The sequence below is a fragment of the Sphaerodactylus townsendi genome, linkage group LG11 (genome assembly GCF_021028975.2).
Source record: "Sphaerodactylus townsendi isolate TG3544 linkage group LG11, MPM_Stown_v2.3, whole genome shotgun sequence".
NCBI classification, from domain to species: Eukaryota; Metazoa; Chordata; class Lepidosauria; order Squamata; family Sphaerodactylidae; genus Sphaerodactylus; species Sphaerodactylus townsendi.
The window spans coordinates 58,097,822-58,116,996 of NC_059435.1; the positions used below are offsets into that span (position 1 = coordinate 58,097,822).

The window sequence follows — 19,175 nt, forward strand, 5'->3', positions numbered from 1 at the left end:
TATATGCCAGTCACGCTAAGTTTCAATAAAAGTCTAAATGTTTTATATCTGTCATGACAAACAACTTAAAGCAAGACCAAAAAAAAAAATCTTCTCACCATGAGCAAAGCCTGCTGACATCCATAAGGCAATCAAACCTGCTGTCTCAGATACCACTCTAGAGAAAAATGCCTGCAATCAAACACAGTTTTACTTTGATGTTCCTTCTGCAAAAAAGCTGCAGGACACAACATTGTCAAACACACATCAACAGACTGTAAAACTGAACTCCAACTTCAGGCAGCGAATCTCCCAGATTGTTTATTTTTATATGTTACTGCTAAATACATGTTAAAACAGCAGCACTGGTACAACTACATTACATACCGTGTTTCCCCCAAAATAAGACAGGGTCTTATATTAATTTTTGCACCAAAAGATGCATTAGGGCAGTGATGGCGAACCTATGGCACGGGTGCCAGAGGTGGCACTTGGAGCCCTCTCTGTGGGCACTCACACACAGGGTTCATCATGTAGGGGTGGAAAATCACCACCACCACCCCACACACACACCTAGACTGACCTGGGCCACTGAGCACAACATGCGTGCACCGCAGTGAGAAGAGAACTCAGCTGGTGAGCCTGGTGCCTGTGCTCCGGGTGGCTGCTGCCGGGGGGGGGGGGGGGCGGGGGCGTAGAAGAGGCAGAGATGCTACAGAGGCACAAAGCGGTGTGCATGGGACACACTGGAGGCTAGAGCAGGCTGGCCCCTGCTTAAGCGGGTGGGGCGGAGGAAGAGGGAGCCAACCAGTTTTTTTCTAAACTAAAACCTCAGCATTCAGGTTAAATTGCCGCGTTGGCACTTTGCAATAAATAAGTGGGGTTTGGGTTGCAATTTGGGCACTCGGTCTCAAAAAGGTTCGCCATCACTGCATTAGGGCTTATTTTCGGGGGAGGGCTTATTTTCGGGGAAATACGGTACCTTCACAATTCATTAAGGCGAGCTCTCGGCAGCCCTGTTGCTTCCCCGTCATGTGTGATGCAAGCGGCGTCCTCATTGGCAGGGAGCACCCTGCTGGATCACACCATCCTGATCTGTAACTACCGGTAGGGCTTATTTTTGGAGGAGGGCTTATATTTCAAGCATCCTCCAAAAATCCTGAAAAATCATGATAGGGCTTATTTTCTGGGTAGGTCTTATTTTTGGGGAAACACGGTATATATAACTCATCAAGTTGCCTTTTTAACTGGAAGAGGATGGAGGGAGTAGAGCAAGCAGGTGGAAGAGAAAGCTGACACTCAGAACAATACATCTCCTAGCTGTTTCCTGTACATGAACACACACGACTCCCGGTGTGAAACCATCTGCCAACTGAGGTTCTCATACCTCCAAAAGAAAGTTAGAAGAGGCAGCTCTTTTGTATGTTCTCATGACAGGCACAAGATTTTTATGCATTCTGTTGAGAAGTGTCTCCTTTAGGCTAAAATGGTTGACATTATATTGTATTGTACTGTTAGAATTTTATGGTTACAATTTTATCTTCCATTTTATTGATTATCCTCAGTGATCATGTTAACATTTGCAAAGCCTTTTCATTTTACGAAAAGTGGTATATAAATGCTTAAGCTAAATAAATGTAGGATCGTTGGCAAGGGCAGTCTTATAACTTACCAGGTATCTAGTTGAGTCATTCACGCTTATTGACGGAAAGTGTTCATCCATAACAAGGTCTAACAGTATCCTGAATAAGAAAAAAGGTTTATTTATTTAACCAAAATAAGTTTTAAAATAATGAAGAGATTATTCGGTTCTAAGATGGGTAGACCCATCCAAAAGGAGAGGGGCTGAAAGGGCCCAAAGAAGTGTGGCTTTGCCTGCATATTCACCCTTCCCCAGGCACCTACCCTGGCGGAGGGGGCAGATACACTGGCAACCACGCATATAGCTGCCCCACCACTCCAAAGCCCATAGATTTGGGCCACGGTGAGCCTGCACTAGTGTCCAGCTCAGATGCCAGTATGGAGGGTGGGGTGGGCCAGGGTGTTCTCGGGGACAGAGCCGACATTAGTTGACTCCCAGAGTTTGGGGCCAGTTGCGTGACACACCGGTCCTCAGACATATGCCACACTTTTGGCGGTACATGTCCTGTCAACTCTATGGGACTTTTCGGCAGTGTTGGGCTTCAGTGCTTTTCTCTGCTCCCTGCACCACTGGAAGGCCCTTTTGGAGTTGGCAGAGTGGTGCTACATCAGTACCACTGCCCGCCATGGGGGAGTTTGGATGGGGTTGTTTGTCTGGCAATTGGAAAAATCCCCTTTCAGATGCCTTCCTTAGAAAGCTAAATTGAATTGTAGGAAATGTACTCCTTGATCAAGAAGTAATGAGTTCACAGCCAAAATTCTAAATCCAAAAATCAGTTTGATTGTTCAAACAGTGCATTGTATGTTTTTGGGATGGACCTCATGAGTGATTTCAGAACCTTTCGGTGAAAAGCAACAACATACCCAATTGGTTCTCATTTATATATACAATTGCAGGATTCGAAAACTCAGTTGCATGATTGTCCTGAGGACTAAAAATACACTGGCATCTAGTGCACTGCCAACTAACATTTTGAAATGTTTCCAGTTTCTGCACAGGGCTGTCCTCTGAAAATGTAATGCTGGCTCTTGAAAATGTAACATATTTCCAGACTTCTGTATTTACCTGTCAGGGTAAGGGTCCAATTACAGTTGCACAAAGCATCATAGGATCCTTACTAAAGAACCACTCAACCAGTTCCGCATGCCAGAGGATGCTTTGGACATGTGTTCGGTGAACTGTTTCATGGCATTTAAAACAGACGGGTGTTTCAAAAGCAGTCTAAAATTTTGACATGTTTCTTCAAAGAAAAAAAAAGCAAAACTCTTTGCATCAACTTCACAATTGTTTGTGCTTTTACGGGAAATATGTTGTGTTATTAATATTTTTATGAATATACTGCACTGAAATCCAGAACCTCACTACATCTGCAGAACCAATAATGCAAATTCTTAGTATAAATATGACCTCTGGCAAAGATAATGTCAAATATACTTCATATGCTTTTTGCAGGGAATATACTAGTACCATACATTTCTTACTATAAATGTTTAATACCCCTTCCATTGTGAGAAAAACAACAAAGATATGCTGGCTGTAAAGCTACTCTGCTATTTTCAAATAGTCCTGTTAGTGATGCCCTTAGACTACTCCTTTGAAGAACTGAAAAGTCTAACATCTGATTGCCTAGGTGTCCAAAAAAAATGTTGGTATCTAGGAATTCTAAAATATTTCCAGAGGGGATAGCTAATGCTTGTATTTATTTTTCAAGCCTTGTTTACACAGACCAGGTCTCAGGAAGCCTGGGTACAAGCACTAAGAACTTCCCTGCAAAGCTACATGGATGGGGGCTGAAAGGGGTGCCAATTTCCTACCAATAGTGGCTGCCTTGGAGCTGGTCAGATTCAGTTTGATGCTGGGCTCAGCCTGGCTGGACTGAGGCCTGCACTGAACCGAGCACTCAGTCTGACTGGCTCCAGCTTTATATTACTGGATCCACCCAAGGTCCACATCTGATCAGGTGGAGTTTGGGGTGGAGCCAAGAGTATAAAGATGGAGCCAAGTATAAAGATGGTGTGACCAAGGCCCCTTCCACACATGCAGAATAGTGCACTTTCAATCCACTTTGCAGCTGGATTTTACTGTGCGGAATAGCAAAATCCACTTGCAAACCATTGTGAAAGTGAATTGAAAGTGCATTATTCTGCATGTGTGGAAGGGACCACAGCGCTCAGTTTGACACCAGACTGGACCCAGCCAAGCCCAGCATTAAACAGGCTCTCCCTGCCCCTCAATTCCAACTGGAGGTTAGGGCAGGGCAAGCCGTGCTTGTCTTGGGTGCCATTTTCAACAGACACGCCCCTGGCCTCTGGTGCAATAAGAATGCCACTTCTGAGTTTCTTGCTGTTTTGCTGTATCAGGTAGCAGATCTGATAGAACGAAGATTTAATTCTAACCTTAATAAATGCAGTTCTCCGGAATAGGTTAAAATTTCTAATGAGCCAATTCGAAACCATGATTTGGCAACACGCAGAACAACTGCACCTGAAACGCAAGCATTAACGTTAATTTATTAATGAGCCCCGTGTGTCCTTTCAAGAGTACATAGAGCTCCACATTGAATTCAATGGAAGGCCTTGCACAACAGAACACAGGCGCAGACACATTACCTCCATCAAAGGCAACATAGCCAACCTGTGGGGAGGAAAGCTTCCATAACCCACTACTGCAATCAACTAGACCAGCGTTTCCCAAACTTTTTTCCCATGGCTTGGTTATTTTAATGCCTCTCCTCCATGACCCACTCAATTTTAATGGCCTATTTATTAGTAATATAACACAAATTTGAATGTCACCTCGCCACATGCCTGCCCATGCTGGCTTATCAAAGGCGAGCCCAGCCCCACACCAGGCCTCATCTGCACACAGCAGCGTAAGGGAAGCTCCCCGGGGTGCCATTTCCACCCCCACCCCCCTCACAGCACCAGCGTCTGCTGCAAGCTACGGCTCCGTCCCTGGCCCTTTTCTGGGTGATTGGCTGGGTGATTCTGCTGTATTGTCCTGGCTGGTCCAGCTCCAGCTGGGTGGTGCCCTCTGAGCAAGGACAGGGAGGGTGGGGGGTGGTCAGCCCCAGCCCCAGACATTAGATGACCCGGCATTTTGCTTTCATGACCCAGTGCCAGGTCACGACCCACCATTTTTGGGAAACGCTGAACTAGACAATGATTGGCGATATTGGTCACTAATGTCACATTAAGATGGTAATATTTCTAAATTACGGGCCAGGAAAGGGTGAGGTATTAAATTTAATTTTAAAAGGTCTTAATGTACAGAAGACTGTTTGACTCCTTATTTATTAGAAGCAACCTGGTCCTAATAAAAAGATGAAGAGTACTGATGCCAACCAGTAATGAGTTAGGTAATGAGTTACAGCAGAAATGTACACAATTATACTCCAGAAATAATATCTTAGAACACAGTGATGCATCAGTTGGAATCTCATGTCCTTAAAGATGACCTAATTAGCAGTGGCTTTATTAAAAAATCTCTTTGTTAGGTAGCCACAATCTAAAAGCTTTGTGAAGGTTCAGTGTAGAGGTGGTTCTTCTTGTTCTTGGGTTGTATTCCCCTTGAGGGGGTTAGCACTCACATTTTCTCCACCAAATAGCTCAATTTTGGGAATTTTCAGGGGTAAGCACGCATGTCTTCAGCAATGCTGTCCATCCACTGTTTCTTTGGTCTTCCACACGGACCGTGGTTTTCAGGGTCAAAATTTAGGGCCGTTTTTGCACCGCAAGTCTCCTCCAGGCCATAATGTGCCCGTGCCACTGCAGTTTGTTTCCCTAATTTTCTTTGTAATTGGTGTAATTCCAAGTCTTTGTGGTATGACTTCGTTTGTAACACAATCAGAAAGAGTCAGGCCAAGCATCCACCGATTCATGCAAGGAAATAACTGTCTAGGAAGGGAGTCTGTGGTAGCGCACCAGTAAAGGCAACAGTGACCAGTCAAATGCTCCTGAATTTATTTTGCTTCTTGGAAACAAAGCATGGCATGTGACTAGGGCCAGGTTGCTTCTGATAAAAAGATGTTACCCAATTGTTATTTTTCTACTTTGTTGAAGATGCGGTCAATTCCTAACTGGAGGACTTCCTGGGGACATTCATTATAGCACCTTCCATTCCAGTGTCATGGAAACAAAGCAGCGCATAAAATAAACAAAAGCAGAATGTTTTAACCATTCAAAAGGACAACCACAGCATTATGAAATAACCATTGAAAATTCAGCTGTTACCTCTTTCTTTCTTAATATCCCCGTTGTAGAATGGATCTCTCCATACAACATCATCACTAACAACTAGACTGTAACAGAAAAAGGAATGAAACCATTAGAACGAAGCAGGTTAAACCTGTTTCGGGATTGCATGCTGGAAAGCATATTTGTATTTTTACTTTTGAAAGAGAAAAAGAGAAAGCTGAACATACAGATATCTACACACAGATCAGTTCACTCTTTCACACACTGACAGAAGATTTATCCAGCTGGTTTCAGAGCAAAACTGGTACACTTTAAACACAGCCATGTAGACTGATTTTTTAAAATGTAAAAACAAACAAAACAGCATTGGAAAATGGTAATTTTCAGCAGACAAATGGTAGGTGGTGCTTAATTGGGAGGGTAAATGTGTCCAGGATTGGGGAGTGTTGGTAGGGGTACCATAGTGGAAAGATGCTAGGTTAAGCATTCCTCCCCTACTTTTTCTCTCTTCTCAAAGTTACTTTACACCAACAGAAACCACCAAAGGTCTATTACAAACATCTGCCTGTAACCTGAACTTCTTATTCTCAACAACATTTCTTCAAACAAGCGCACAACCAAACAGGAATGAGAATCACATGGCTGCACAGAGAAACGTCAGGCAAAATACCAAGATGGCAACTCCTCCCATGTATAAGTACATGGAGAGGAAGCGAGGAACAGCCTGCCATGCTGAGGAATACCATCTGGGCTGATTGTTTCTATTGGGATTTTGCAAGTGTCCATCACAACGCAGTTATAAAAGGGTTAACTGTTTGTATGTAAACAAGTTGCTGAAATCACTGTTTATGACCTGGTCTACTGATTAGCTCAGGGGTCTGCAACCTGCGGCTCTCCAGATGTTCATGGACTACAAATCCCATCAGCCCTGCCAGCATGGGCAATTGGGATTTGTAGTCCATGAACATCTGGAGAGCCACAGGTTGCAGGCCCCTGGATTAGCTATTGGTCAGTCAGACAGCCATTGCTTACATGTTAGTGAGCACGTACCCCTGAAGTTATAAAGTTAACTCGGTTTCTTTGAGCAGACAAGACACGAGAAGACACGACCCCAGAAAGGAGACAGCAGATAGGTACCAAGATGTAACCAAACGTAAGTAATGTAGATGTGTAACTGGAAAGAAAGGATTCCTTATTTTATCTCCATGTAACCCTCCCTTTATAGTTAGTAATCTCATTTACCTAAAAAGCAACTGAGAATCCATTTCTTCTGTTCTGCTCTGCTAATATACATTTCCCTGTCCCTCTTTGGAGATACTTAAGCCTGGGCATACAAGAGCTCTTGGCCAAAGGCTCTTGACCCTTCCCTCATAGGGTCTACAAAAGGTAATCCACGATGTGTGCAGCTTTGGGGTGTTTTAGAAATTTCTTGAAGCCCCTATGGATCCCTCTGGGCAGGCAAAGCAATATGGAAATAATCTAATAAAGAAAGGTTATTGGGTAGACACAAGCAGCAAGTCTTAAGATGCCCGGCCTCCTGCAACAACAGTTTTTCCTTTATTCTGAAAGAGCTCTCCTCCTGTTTTGTAGAGAAGAGAAATGGGGGAAACTATGAGCCACTAAGTTACTCCACCACAACAAACTGCACAGCAGCACACAGCACGGCTCTACCAGAAATGCAGCCAGATGCCTATTGTGTCCTTGTTCATGGACAGTTTGCCAAGCACGTTCGCGAAGAGAAGCCTTGTCAGAATGTGACGTGGCGGCAACTGATGATTTAATATCACAGCTATCGTTTTAGTAGTCCCATGAAAAGACTCAGCACTCTTTCCAACTGCTGAGACAGTGGGATACAACACTCGAATGCATAAAAGGATAGGATGAGTTAATGGGGTAAATCCCACTCCAACAGATACATGATCAGCCAGCTCTGGCTGCTGAAAGCTTATGCTAAACCCTTTAGGCTTTACAGGGCCACAAGATTCTCATATGGCTTTTCCACTGGAATTCATAATAAGGTAGGGGGAGAAGTCATGACGGAGAAGGAAACTCACAACCTTTCCAGTATTATGCTTTCTTTTATACTGACATCAGGAAACACTTCAAATGTATTTTTCTATTTCTAAATTTGGGGATGTGTATTTGCACATCCACAAATTTCAATACGAAGCTTGAAATACCCTCAAGTCTGAATTCAAAATAGTGGGTTGGCATCAACCTGGATTCTCGTGGATGCAAAAAGAATTCTTCCCTCCTGCAGCAGTCCCAAATCCCCCCTGACATGGTGTTCTTGGGGGACGGGGGATGCCCAGAAATGGCTGAGGTGGGGGTCAGAGATCTTCCGGGGGAAGGGGTATGGGCCATCATCACAACGAAACTTTTCTGGTGCACTTTTGCATACCATGTTAATAAATTAGTTTTGTGCCTAAGAAAGATTAGAATATACATGTAGTCAAAAAGCTTTATAGGTTAAAATGGTAATCGTTATAGTCAAAATTGATGTTATAAAAAGGTAAAATTAGTGATTATATGTGAACCAGTCCTTAGTCAATTAGGGTTTTGGAGCTTTAAGGTGCAGAAAAGATTATGTGATTTGGGTTAGTGACGCCACCAATCACCCTTTAATATGCTTTTGATGCATGCTGTTGGGTGAAGTAGGTAGGCATTTTAATGTTATGCCAATAAAGATATTCGTATTTGTTGGGCTAGTCACAGTTCTTTGGAACTCTCTCAGCCCCACCTACCTCACAGGTGTTTGTTGTGGGGAGAGGAAGGGAAAGGAGCTTGTAAGCCACCTTGAGTCTCCTTACAGAAGAGGAAGGTGGGATATAAATCCAAAACTGTTCTTTTTCTACTTGTACCTGTTCATGCCAGGTAGCCACTCACGATACTAGGTAGAAGCACAGGTGTCAAACTCGCAGCCCTCCAGATGCATCATGCTGGCAGGGGATGATAGGAACTGTAGTCCATACCATCTGGAGGGCCACGAGTTTGACCTGTGATGTAGAGGATCACAAGAAAAAAAAACTCCAAGTAAATACACTGCGCACAAGCACAGCTCAAAGCCATTGGGAGTCCTTTCTGAAGCCCTTTCAAATGAAAGGGATGGCACAACCCAAACAACCAAAAAGGTATAAGAGGTAAATGTCAATGCAATTTAATTACCCAATAAGTTTCAACAAATGCTTTCATCAGGGGCAACTGCAAACATCAATATCCAAAAGCAAGATCGTCATCATCATTTTATGCACACCTCTCATAAGACAAACATTAGCGTGCAAAACACTGAGACCACGTTTTCTACCAACCAAAGGGCTGGAATACTTTCCACCAGTTCCCTCTTCCTCCTACTGACCTCAGATTTTCCTTTTGTGATGTTCCTAAGGGGCAGCATTTGGGGGAGACTGGTGGGGTACAGCGAGAGATGGCAGGAACATTCTGTTCTGCTGACAGAAGTGCCTTGCGTCAGCAGAAATTTAGTCTGGATACAACCTATACAAAGCAAGAAACTCATATACAACACTAACATCTAGATGACATCACAAATCGCCTCCCCCACAGCCATTTTGGCACTTGAAGAAGTCCTGGTGGGGGAATAAGAGCACCTTATCCTGTCGTGGGTCCAATCAGAATTTTTAAATTGCCCATTTTAGACTCTATATGGATTGTAGCATCCCCATGGAAACATGAAGATGCCTTCATGTCTAGTTTGGTCCTAACTTCCTGTACTCTGTTCCAGAAACCCTGGTCTAGAAGCACCAAATAAAAAATATTTTTCTCATCTGGCATTGCTCTGTGACCACAGTTTTCTGTTGGGAACACGAGCACATAAACCTAATGGAGTAGTTCCATCCACAGGGCATTCTTGAATAAATTACGTGCTCTTCCCCATTCTTCTTGCCAAGACTCAGCAAGAACTTTGTCAATGAACTGTAACTGTCGAGATACAGCGACTTCCCATTGGCAGCAATCTAGCTAACAGCTGGGTTCTTTGAGTTAAATATTTATGAAAAGAAGTCTGGAAAGCTTTCTAGAGTACGCCCTTATACACACAACTTTTCAATATGACATGAGCTTCAAAACAGTATGCCACAACACAGAAGTCACAAAATTGCTGGAAATATATAGACCTAATGCAAAAGCTAAACGCTGCATATTGTCTTTGAACTGAACAACATACCACAACAGCTACCCAGAGGAGCCCAGTCCAGCCAGAAGGCTGCATGCTGACCCAGTCAAGTCTTGCAAATTTCTCAATCAATCACTGAGCTGGAGACCTCTTTTGCTGACGCAATTAAAGAAGGTCTCCAGATGGATCATTTGCCAAGGCCACATTCCAGCAAAGCAAATGTTTTCAGACTAACTCCTGGGAGAGTAACACATTGACTGAAAAGAACCGCACAAGCAAGGAGAACCGAACACGAAAGAACCGCACAAGCAAGGAGAAAGGGCTTTCCCAACTTAAGAACATAAAAGCCATTCTCCATTACATTTTAGATATTCTACAGGTAGAGACATTTCAACAGCCAAGGAGGATCTCTCAGATTAGGGGTGGCCAACCTATGGTGCTCCAGATGTTCATGGACTACGATTCCCATCAGCCCCTGCCAGCATGGCCAATTAGGAATTGTAGTCCAGGGGCTGATGGGAATTGTAGTCCATGAACATCTGGAGCTCCATAGGTTGGCCAACCCCTATCCTAGATGGCTACGCCATAGGTGTTAATCTAGCAGTGTCATGGAAACATAGCACAGCCAAGCTGTCTACCATTCTTTTTCAGATAGTGTGTGTACCCACACAATACCTTTCAAAGCTCACCAACTTTATGTCTACCTTCCGTGAATGAGGGAGAGGAAAATATGTTTTTCTATCATCAAAGAAATTATATCTACAAAACTTACAGCGCTATCCTTATGCAATAACAAGGACTAAATAGTAGGCATAATGACCTTTCCCAGGGGCATCACATCTCGTTCGGCCTGAGCTTTGCCAGTTCCCAGCTGCACCTTCACCAGCGGCAAATTGCTGGTTCAAGAGTAGACTAGGTCTAATCCAGTGGTGGCGTAACCTTTTACACTCCAGATGTTATGGATCATAATCTTCATCGTTCCCCTGCCAGCATGTTCAATTGGCCATGCTGGAAGGGGCTGATGGGAATTGTAGTCCATAACATCTGGAGTGCCAAAGGTTCGCCATCACTGGTCTAACTCTTGCCTCCCCCATGTTTTGAGGACCTTTAATTCGACTGGTGGATTAGTCTGGGCTTATTTTGACCCACTAGTTCTGGTAACACTCAGGATCAGAGAAGAACCTTCTTTTTCTTTGTAACACTTGTCAGATGTTTGAACAACCCCAAATGGATAAAGCTCTAGCACTGACTCTTCTCCAATCTCTTCAACAACAATCTACCATGAGTGAGGCCAGAAAAAGTCAGGGGGGAGCTGGGCACCTTTGAAGCACATCTGGAACCCCCTTCCTCTCAGTTCCCAAGTGCCATTACTGAGACCAGAGAGAAAACAACCCAAAACCTATCCACACCACATCTGTGGGAGTCACCATGGTGTAGTGGTTAAGAACAGGTGGATTCTAATCTGGAGAAGCAGATTTGATTCCTCACTCCTCCATCTGAGTGGAAGAGGCTTATCTGGTGAATCAGATGTGTTTCTGCACTCCTACATTCCTGCTGGGTGACCTTGGGCTAGTCACAGTTCTTCAGAACTCTCTCAGCCCCACCTACCTCACAAGGTTGTGGGGAGAGGAAGGGAAAAGGAGCTCGTAAGCCACTTTGAGTCTCCTTATAGGACAGAAAAGTGGGGTACAAATCCAAAGTCCTCTTCTTCTTCTACTGCACCTGGACCAAGATCCAATTAGACCCACTTCTCTGGCTAATAACCATCACTGCTGAAGCCAGAGAGAGAAGAGGTAGCAGCCAGTGAGAGAAAGGCTGCGGCTTAGTGGCAGAGCAGTTGTTCGGCAAGCAGAAAGTCCTGGATTCAGTCCCCAGCATCTCCAGTTAAAAGATCTAATGACTCAAAAGACGTAAGGCTGAGACCCTGAAGAGTCTGAATCTACAATGCTGACTTTGACAGACCAACGGTCTGATTCAACGTAAGAAAGCTTCATGAGTTCAGGCACCGTTTGTGAAGAACAGCCCACCAAGAACTCCCTTCTCCAGCAGCTTTTAAATTATATTTTAAGAGAAAACTGGTATTGGTCTTTAATTGGTGCTTTGATCATGTGTTCCTGCATTGCAGGGGGTTGGACTTGATGGTCCTTGGTGGGGTCTCTTCCAACTCTATGAGTCTATTCCTGCAAACCCCTTTGCTTAGTCAATTACTGGCTGAAAAGAAGGGCAAGGACATAATACATTAAGGGAAATGGACAGAGGGTAATGCAAGAGCAGCCTCAGATTAATATTTCTCCAGCTTGGCTATAGTGGGAGTTGCCAAATGAAAATCATTACTCACCTGAGCCTTCCCAGATAAAATTCAAAAAAAGGTCAGCTTATATAGATCTTAACTTGCTTCAAAACAAGCAGCACTAAAGGGATGGCCAGGAAAGCATGCTTTAAAGATATTAAATCTCTAGGGGGGAGACTGACTGGCAGAACTGGGGCAGAACAGGACAGTCAATTAGGCCGAGACTTGGCACCTGCCTTTTGGATCCAATCAAACCACATTACTGGAAAGAACTCACATCTCCTCTGTCAACTATCTGTGAGGTTTGTCTTACTTGTCTGCAGACAGAACTACATGCTGCTTCTGCAAATTCATGTTCCCAAACTCTGTTGCTTAGGAAACATAAATCCGGGGCAAAGAGAGAGGAAGGGAGAAAGTCTGCCTTTGTGCAAACACCTATTTTCTATGGCGAATCTCTTTCCATGATCTCAAGGTAATTTTTCTCCAACCAGGCTCAGGGCCTTGCTGGTTAAAGAATAAGCTCAAACAGCTCAGGGGAAGCATCTATTTTGGAAGAATCAGCAGATGCTGGAAAGACCAAATACCTCATTTCTACTTGCTGATGATCACCTGCAAATTCCTTCCCAAATCTCTGTATTAGTGTTCCTTGACCAGCACATAGTTGGAACCTCCCTGTTAGATCCATTTCTGCAAAAAGAAAATGCAGGGGCAGAAAGTACCTAGCTGCTCTGCTTGTAGGAATTCCAAGATAGTGCATAGCCTCGCTGCCCAAAAATTCTCGTACAGAGGAACGAAGCACAGCTCTTCCATCCCCATTTCTATGGAAAAGAAAACAAGGAATATATTAGTCAGAATTAGACAAAGAATATATACTGGGCTGACAGTATATATTCTGGGCTGTATATATTCTGGGCAGAATATATACTGGGCTGACAGTATATATTCTGTATATATTCTGTTGTAAGAAAATGTATGTCACTCTGGAAGGCCTTAAAGACACACACAATGTTGTGATCCCCCCCAAAATGCACAATATAAGTTGAAGTGTCCTCTTTTTGCTACCTCCAACAAAATGGTACCACAGGATTTACAATCCAGCAACTGGTAGTCCCAATATGATTAATTTCCAACAAATGGTAATCATTGATACGCCCATTCCAAACTACTTTAGTTACCATCTATTGCTTTGAAAAAGCCATTCATGTTAGTATTTGTTAAAATTTCTGACAACATTCACCAGATGACTCAAGCAAATGAGCGACATGCTTCGTGGGGAATGAAAAAAGAAAAAGAGCAGGGGGAAGAAATGTTAATCTTCTCTACTGCGGGGGTTACTTGAACAAAGTTTTGGTTGTGCAATGCCGACCAATCCCACACTGTGCACCTTGGCTTTGAACTGTGTGCATTAGTTGTACACTGGTTCAACCTTGCTGAAGCCTCATGATGTTTGCAACCTGCAGCTTTAGCTGTTTTGTTAGCCACCTTGAGTTTGCAAACACAAGGGCGGGCATAGATGTTTTGAATCAATAAATAAGAAACATCAGATGTGATACTCCCAAAAAGATGCAAGAGCTGACAACAAACCTGGAGTATGGTGTCCTTCCTGAGCCTTTCAGCTGTAGCTCCCAGTTGTCACCAAACCTGCGAAAAGCCAACAGAAGAACAGTATTAGAATTAGTCCTGTTGATAGCTGGTTTAGTCAGGTTTGAACCCCCCCCCCCCCTCTGCTATGGAAACTTGCTGGGTGACCTCAAGCCAGTCACATACTCTCAGCCCCAACCATAGCAAGTATTTGGATCGGAGACCTCTAAGGAATACCAGGATTGTGGTGCGGAGGCAGGCAATGGCAAACCACCTCTGAATGTCTCTTGGCTTGAAAACCCTACCAGGTTGCCATATGCCAGTTGTGACCTGATATTTTCCACCACCACCACAGCTAGGAGAATCAGCTGGGATAGCCTAGTTCACATTAACCGCTGTCAAACTACCATTTCTGAACCTCAGATCCACTCTGCACTCCCAAACTTCCATACAGAGATACAACCCACACTTACGCAGCATACAAAACTTTTAATCAAAGATTTCTACATTTCCAGATTAAACGTAAGGCTGGCTCAGAGGTCTGCAACCTGTGGCTCTCCAGATGTTCATGGACTACAATTCCCATCAACCCCTGCCAGCAGGGCCAATTGGCTATGAACATCTGGAGAGCCACAGGTTGCAGACCCCTGCTGTGTGGCCTTGAACTCCCACCGCTTAGAGCTGAGGATAAGGCGCTTGAACCACTTGGAAAACTTGAAAAGTGCTTGCATTTTTATCCATTTATTAACGTATCTGCAACAGTGATAGCTCATTTAGAAACTAGTCGACCGGTTAAAAATGAAATAATGCAGTACCTGTTCGTATAAACTCCAATCAAATGAGCCCTTCCATCACCCAGCTGACCTGCCCAGTTACCAAACTGAAAAAAAAGTAAAAATCAAAATGCAAAAATATGTTTAATTTATAGTACATGAAGAATTGGAAAATTATTCCTAAAATTGGTGAATATGGGGGTCTAATGGGATCCTGTAAAGGAGCTGCGTGGCGTAGTGGTTAAGTGCTTGCACTGCCACTCACACGGTCAGGAGTTCGAGCCCCCTGTGGGTCAGATATCCTAGCAGCTGGCTCATGGTCAACTCATCCATTCATCCATTTCTTGGTCGGTAAATGAGCACCTAGCTCATAGCTAGGGGGTAAATAATAGCTGGAGAAAGCAATGGCAAACTACCCCACAAAAATGGCTTGCCTATAAAATCACTGCTCACAGTGGTACCCCAGGGTCAGACACGACTGACGGGGAAACTTTACCTAATGGGATCCTAAGTGGGAGGGAATAGCAAATCCTGTTTTAAAATGTGATTTTAAATGGGTTGTTATATTTATATTATTGTATACGGGGAATCAGTTATTGTTGCGATATAGTGTTATTACATATATATTGGTAACCACCCTGAGTCTGAACGGGGAAGGGTGGTATAAAAGTCTATTAAGCAAACAAACATCACAGGTGGTATAACATGTCTTACCTCTACCACAGACACGCTAGCAAAGCCATTATTTTTCTGACGTCCTTCTCCACAACCCCCCCCCCTCCCCACAATGATTTGTGAAAATGCAATGTTGGGGTATAAGACCCTGCTGCAGGTCAGCAACCAACAGCAAGGAAGAGAATCAGGCAAGAATTACCCTTCTCCCTTTTTCCTTAGTGGGGCATCCACAGGATATAATATAATGTACAAAAGAATGCTTAAAATGTTGAAAGCACAGGTTTTCTTATTTTTACTTCTAACAGGTGAGTGACCAATGCAAATAACAGAAGGGAGTCGTGTATGAGATAGTACCATGACTTTTTAAAAAATCTACTGGTAATGAATTGTGTTAAAAAAAAACTAGCCTTTCTGAGTTAATTTTTCTAAAACAGGAACATTAAACATTACAGTTCGGCTGTTAGATAAAATGTTCAATTCATCGTCATTTCCAGGAAAAAAACCATCTTACATATAAATATTGTTAACATCATATGAGCCAATATTTACCTGATGGCCGCCATACCTATGAGCCAGGGGCAGAGATCCCAAGGCAATTTTCGTACCGCTGACAAGATGAAGAAAATCCTCTGTGTTCGAAACAGATACATCAAGATCCAAAATGTCTTCTAGAACCTCCTTGACAACAAAGAAATTATAACAAGCAGTTCAGAAGTTCCACACAGCTCTCAGTTGACCGTACCTGCACCTGACCAGAGATGGAGCTTGGGGGCGTGGCCAGCCCTACTGGTCGCATTGAACTTCACCCCTTCCCTGTACAGTTTGGGGAAGAGGTGTAATTGGGGGGGTGCAATGTGCTCCCGATGTAACCATCCCGAGTGGTGCCCAGGGCACGAACCCCCCCCCACGCCCCCCCCCCGGTACACCCCTGAACAAACCACAGCAAAACAGCTAGGAAAACCCACAACAGCCAATTGATTCTGGCCATGAAAGCCAACAACAATCGGCTAAGATCAAGTGTAGTATCTGTTCTTATCAGCGTAACAATACAAAAAATCTAGAATTATGTAAAAGATCCTTATTCAGGAAAATGGGAATACTGTTCAGCTAAGAGTAAAATGGGAATACCGTTCAGCTAAGAGTTTGAAACAGCTACAAGGAGAACAGCTAACCTTTGAAACAGCTACAAGGAGAACTCTGGATTTAAAAGGAGTAGGATAAACAACTGAAAAAATGGAGTCTGGTACTTCACGAATGTAATTTTCTTCAACTGGATCAATAGGAAGTGTAGCTAGAAAGAACAAGAAATTTTTTTTGCATAACACAGTATATTAATTATGGCATTCTATGACTGAAAATCATATTGCTTTTAAAATCAGGTTACAACTAAAATTAAATAGTGACTGAGATATCTTGCAAGAAAAAGCTTGTTACCAAATAGTCTAGGAATAGCTTGTGTGAATGAGCCACTGAGGCTGAACGGATGTGAACCGGTTCAGAAACCTGGATGCGAGATCACTTGGAGGGCCATGAAAGAGGGCAATGACAACAGAAATGTAGTAAACATCTTTATCTACTAATTTATTTACTAATTTATTAATCAAATTTTATATACCGCCCCATCCCCAAAGGGCTCTGGGCGGTGTACAATCATTAAACACAGAGCAATAAAATATCACATTAACATTCCAATTAAAACATCAATAAACATAAGATGACAACACCAACTTTGGCTCTAAAATCAATTAATGACCCTATAATAACACCAGGGCAATTTGATGGAACTGTGTGCTCCAAGAATAGAATATGGAGCGCAGAATCCATGTCCATGTTCTCTCTCCAGATATTAAAATCTGCAGATTTGAAATTTGCAGATAGGAGAAGACAGACTGAACCTCAACAAGTTTTTCTGCAGATTCAAGAGCCCCCCTGGCTTTGCAAAAAAATCTAAAACTAAAAAAAAAAGATTTAAATCAACCCCAAACTAAAGAAAATGCTTTCTGTGCATGTATACAGAACACACCCACCATTGGGACAGTTGCTGCCTTGGCTAGCGAGCTTGCTGTGGGCATACCAGCCAAGATTTGAATTAGGGGTGCAGCCTTGGTGGGATCAGAAATGGGGGCAGGCATTCTCCCAATAAGTTTTGCCGGCCTCCACTTGTCATACATCTAATTCTGAACCTGCTCTCCACCATCTGGAACAAAAAAAATGCAGAGAATGGGGTTGGGTAAAGATAAGGATACTTTTTAACAGAAGTGCACAGGTTTGCACAAATATCCTGAAACAAACAAAACTTAATTTTTGGTGGAAACTTTTGACATTTTATTTATTTATTTATTTATTTATTTATTTATTTATTTATTCATTCATTCATTCGATTTGGTAAACCGCCCAAAGGGCTCATTCCATGATGCTAAGTAATGGGCAGGTGAGAATGGAAGAAGAGGTGCAGGCAAACCTACCCCACCTCCATCAGAGGAGAACAGATTCCTCAGGGAGAATTAGGGCAGGTGGGAATAACCAGAAACTGCCACGGCTGCACAGCCATCACAGGTGAGTTTGCTAGTAGAGAAGGGAGAAGGAAGAGGAGTAGGAGCCCCCACCATAGAACAAGAAAATGCCAGGAGGTAATTAGAGAAAGATAAAATATCACCTGTGAGTCTCATGCACCCTGCGATGAATGGGCAGGTCTTGCTCCTTTCTGCAATTCACCAATCTCCAGTACACCTGGGTGTGAAGAGTGGCTAACAAGCAACCATTTAAATAGGGCGTAGACATTGATAACTTTGGATAAGTTGATGCTCCTATGCTCATATGTAACTCACATTAAATTCTGTGGGACTTATTCCTAGCAAGTGTGTTTAGGATTTCAGCCTTACTCATGTAAGCTGTCCTTTATGTGCATTTCCCAGTCTCAATAAGCTATGAATTATCTATAGGCAAAGTCATAACTATGTATTGGCATGAAACAATACCTGTGAGTTTTTCTGTGGAGAGTTTCCAGCCACCAAAATCAGACAACTTTCTTTTTCTTTCACAGTAGCCTCGGTCCAGGTTTGACTTATTGACATAGTGATGCCTAAAACTACCTGCCATATTTAGAGAGTTCAGGAAGTAACATCTTGATTGAGATATTAGCATTAGCCAACTAAGCAACCATGGAGTGAGAGAACACCTGGCCATAATGGACGTTTCATAACCAAGGGTCCAGCCTGTATGGAACCAATACATATAAATTTCGGAACAGATGAAGAAGAAGAGTTTGGATTTATATCCCACCTTTCTGTCCTGTAAGGAGACTCAAGGTGGCTTACAAGCTCCTTCCCCTTCCTCTCTCCCCACAACAGCCACCTTGTGAGGCAGGTGGGGCTGAGAGAGTTCTGAGAGAACTGTGACTAGCCCAAGGTCACCCAGCAGGAGCGACCACTCTGGAGCTTCCTAGCCAGAGAAGTCGAATCCTTTCTGTCTCTTCGCCTGAGGAAAGGTGACAGCCGGTGTGAGTTTAGGCATGCCAGGCAGAAACTCCCAGGCAACAATCTCTGAAGCATGAAAAAGCAGGGGGAGATGTCTGCACCTGTGGCATTTCTGCCTGCCGTGCCCTGCTTTTCCAGGCTCAGCAAAACAGCAAGAGTTGAGGAGGTTAATGCCGTGTGAGTGAATCGGAGGCCAAGCTTCCCTCTGCGCCCTGTTTCACAGCGGGGAACTTCGTGGCTGTCTTTGCTTGCCTCTTGCCGCCTCTTCGTCCCTCCCTTCCTTCCTCCCTCCTCGGCCTACTGACTATAATAAACCGAGGAGGCGGTCCTGGGAGCCGCTCTCTCTTCCACTCATAGCCCGCAGCCCCGGCTTCCATCTCCGGGTCGTCGTAATCCGAGCAAGGCGGGACTAAGCGGCGGCTATGAAGTCGGGC

The 19,175-nt window shown here is 43.6% G+C and overlaps 2 protein-coding genes across 5 annotated transcripts in view; one reads left to right on the plus strand and one right to left on the minus strand.

The window, feature by feature from the left end:
- LOC125440894 (amyloid beta precursor protein binding family B member 1 interacting protein) overlaps positions 1-19,175 on the plus strand; it is a 198,855-nt gene that overhangs the window by 21,337 nt on the left and 158,343 nt on the right. The gene's annotated exons all lie outside the window — the stretch shown is intronic.
- On the minus strand, positions 123-19,141 carry LOC125440898 (protein adenylyltransferase SelO-like). The gene is made up of 9 exons (XM_048510994.1): positions 18,244-19,141; positions 16,438-16,556; positions 15,815-15,943; positions 14,633-14,697; positions 13,821-13,877; positions 12,956-13,054; positions 5,854-5,921; positions 1,652-1,721; positions 123-171 (listed from the first exon to the last, which is right to left on the minus strand). Exons 1-8 carry the CDS (start codon positions 18,497-18,499, stop codon positions 1,711-1,713), a joined length of 804 nt encoding a protein of 267 aa, XP_048366951.1. The 5' UTR covers positions 18,500-19,141; the 3' UTR covers positions 123-171; positions 1,652-1,710.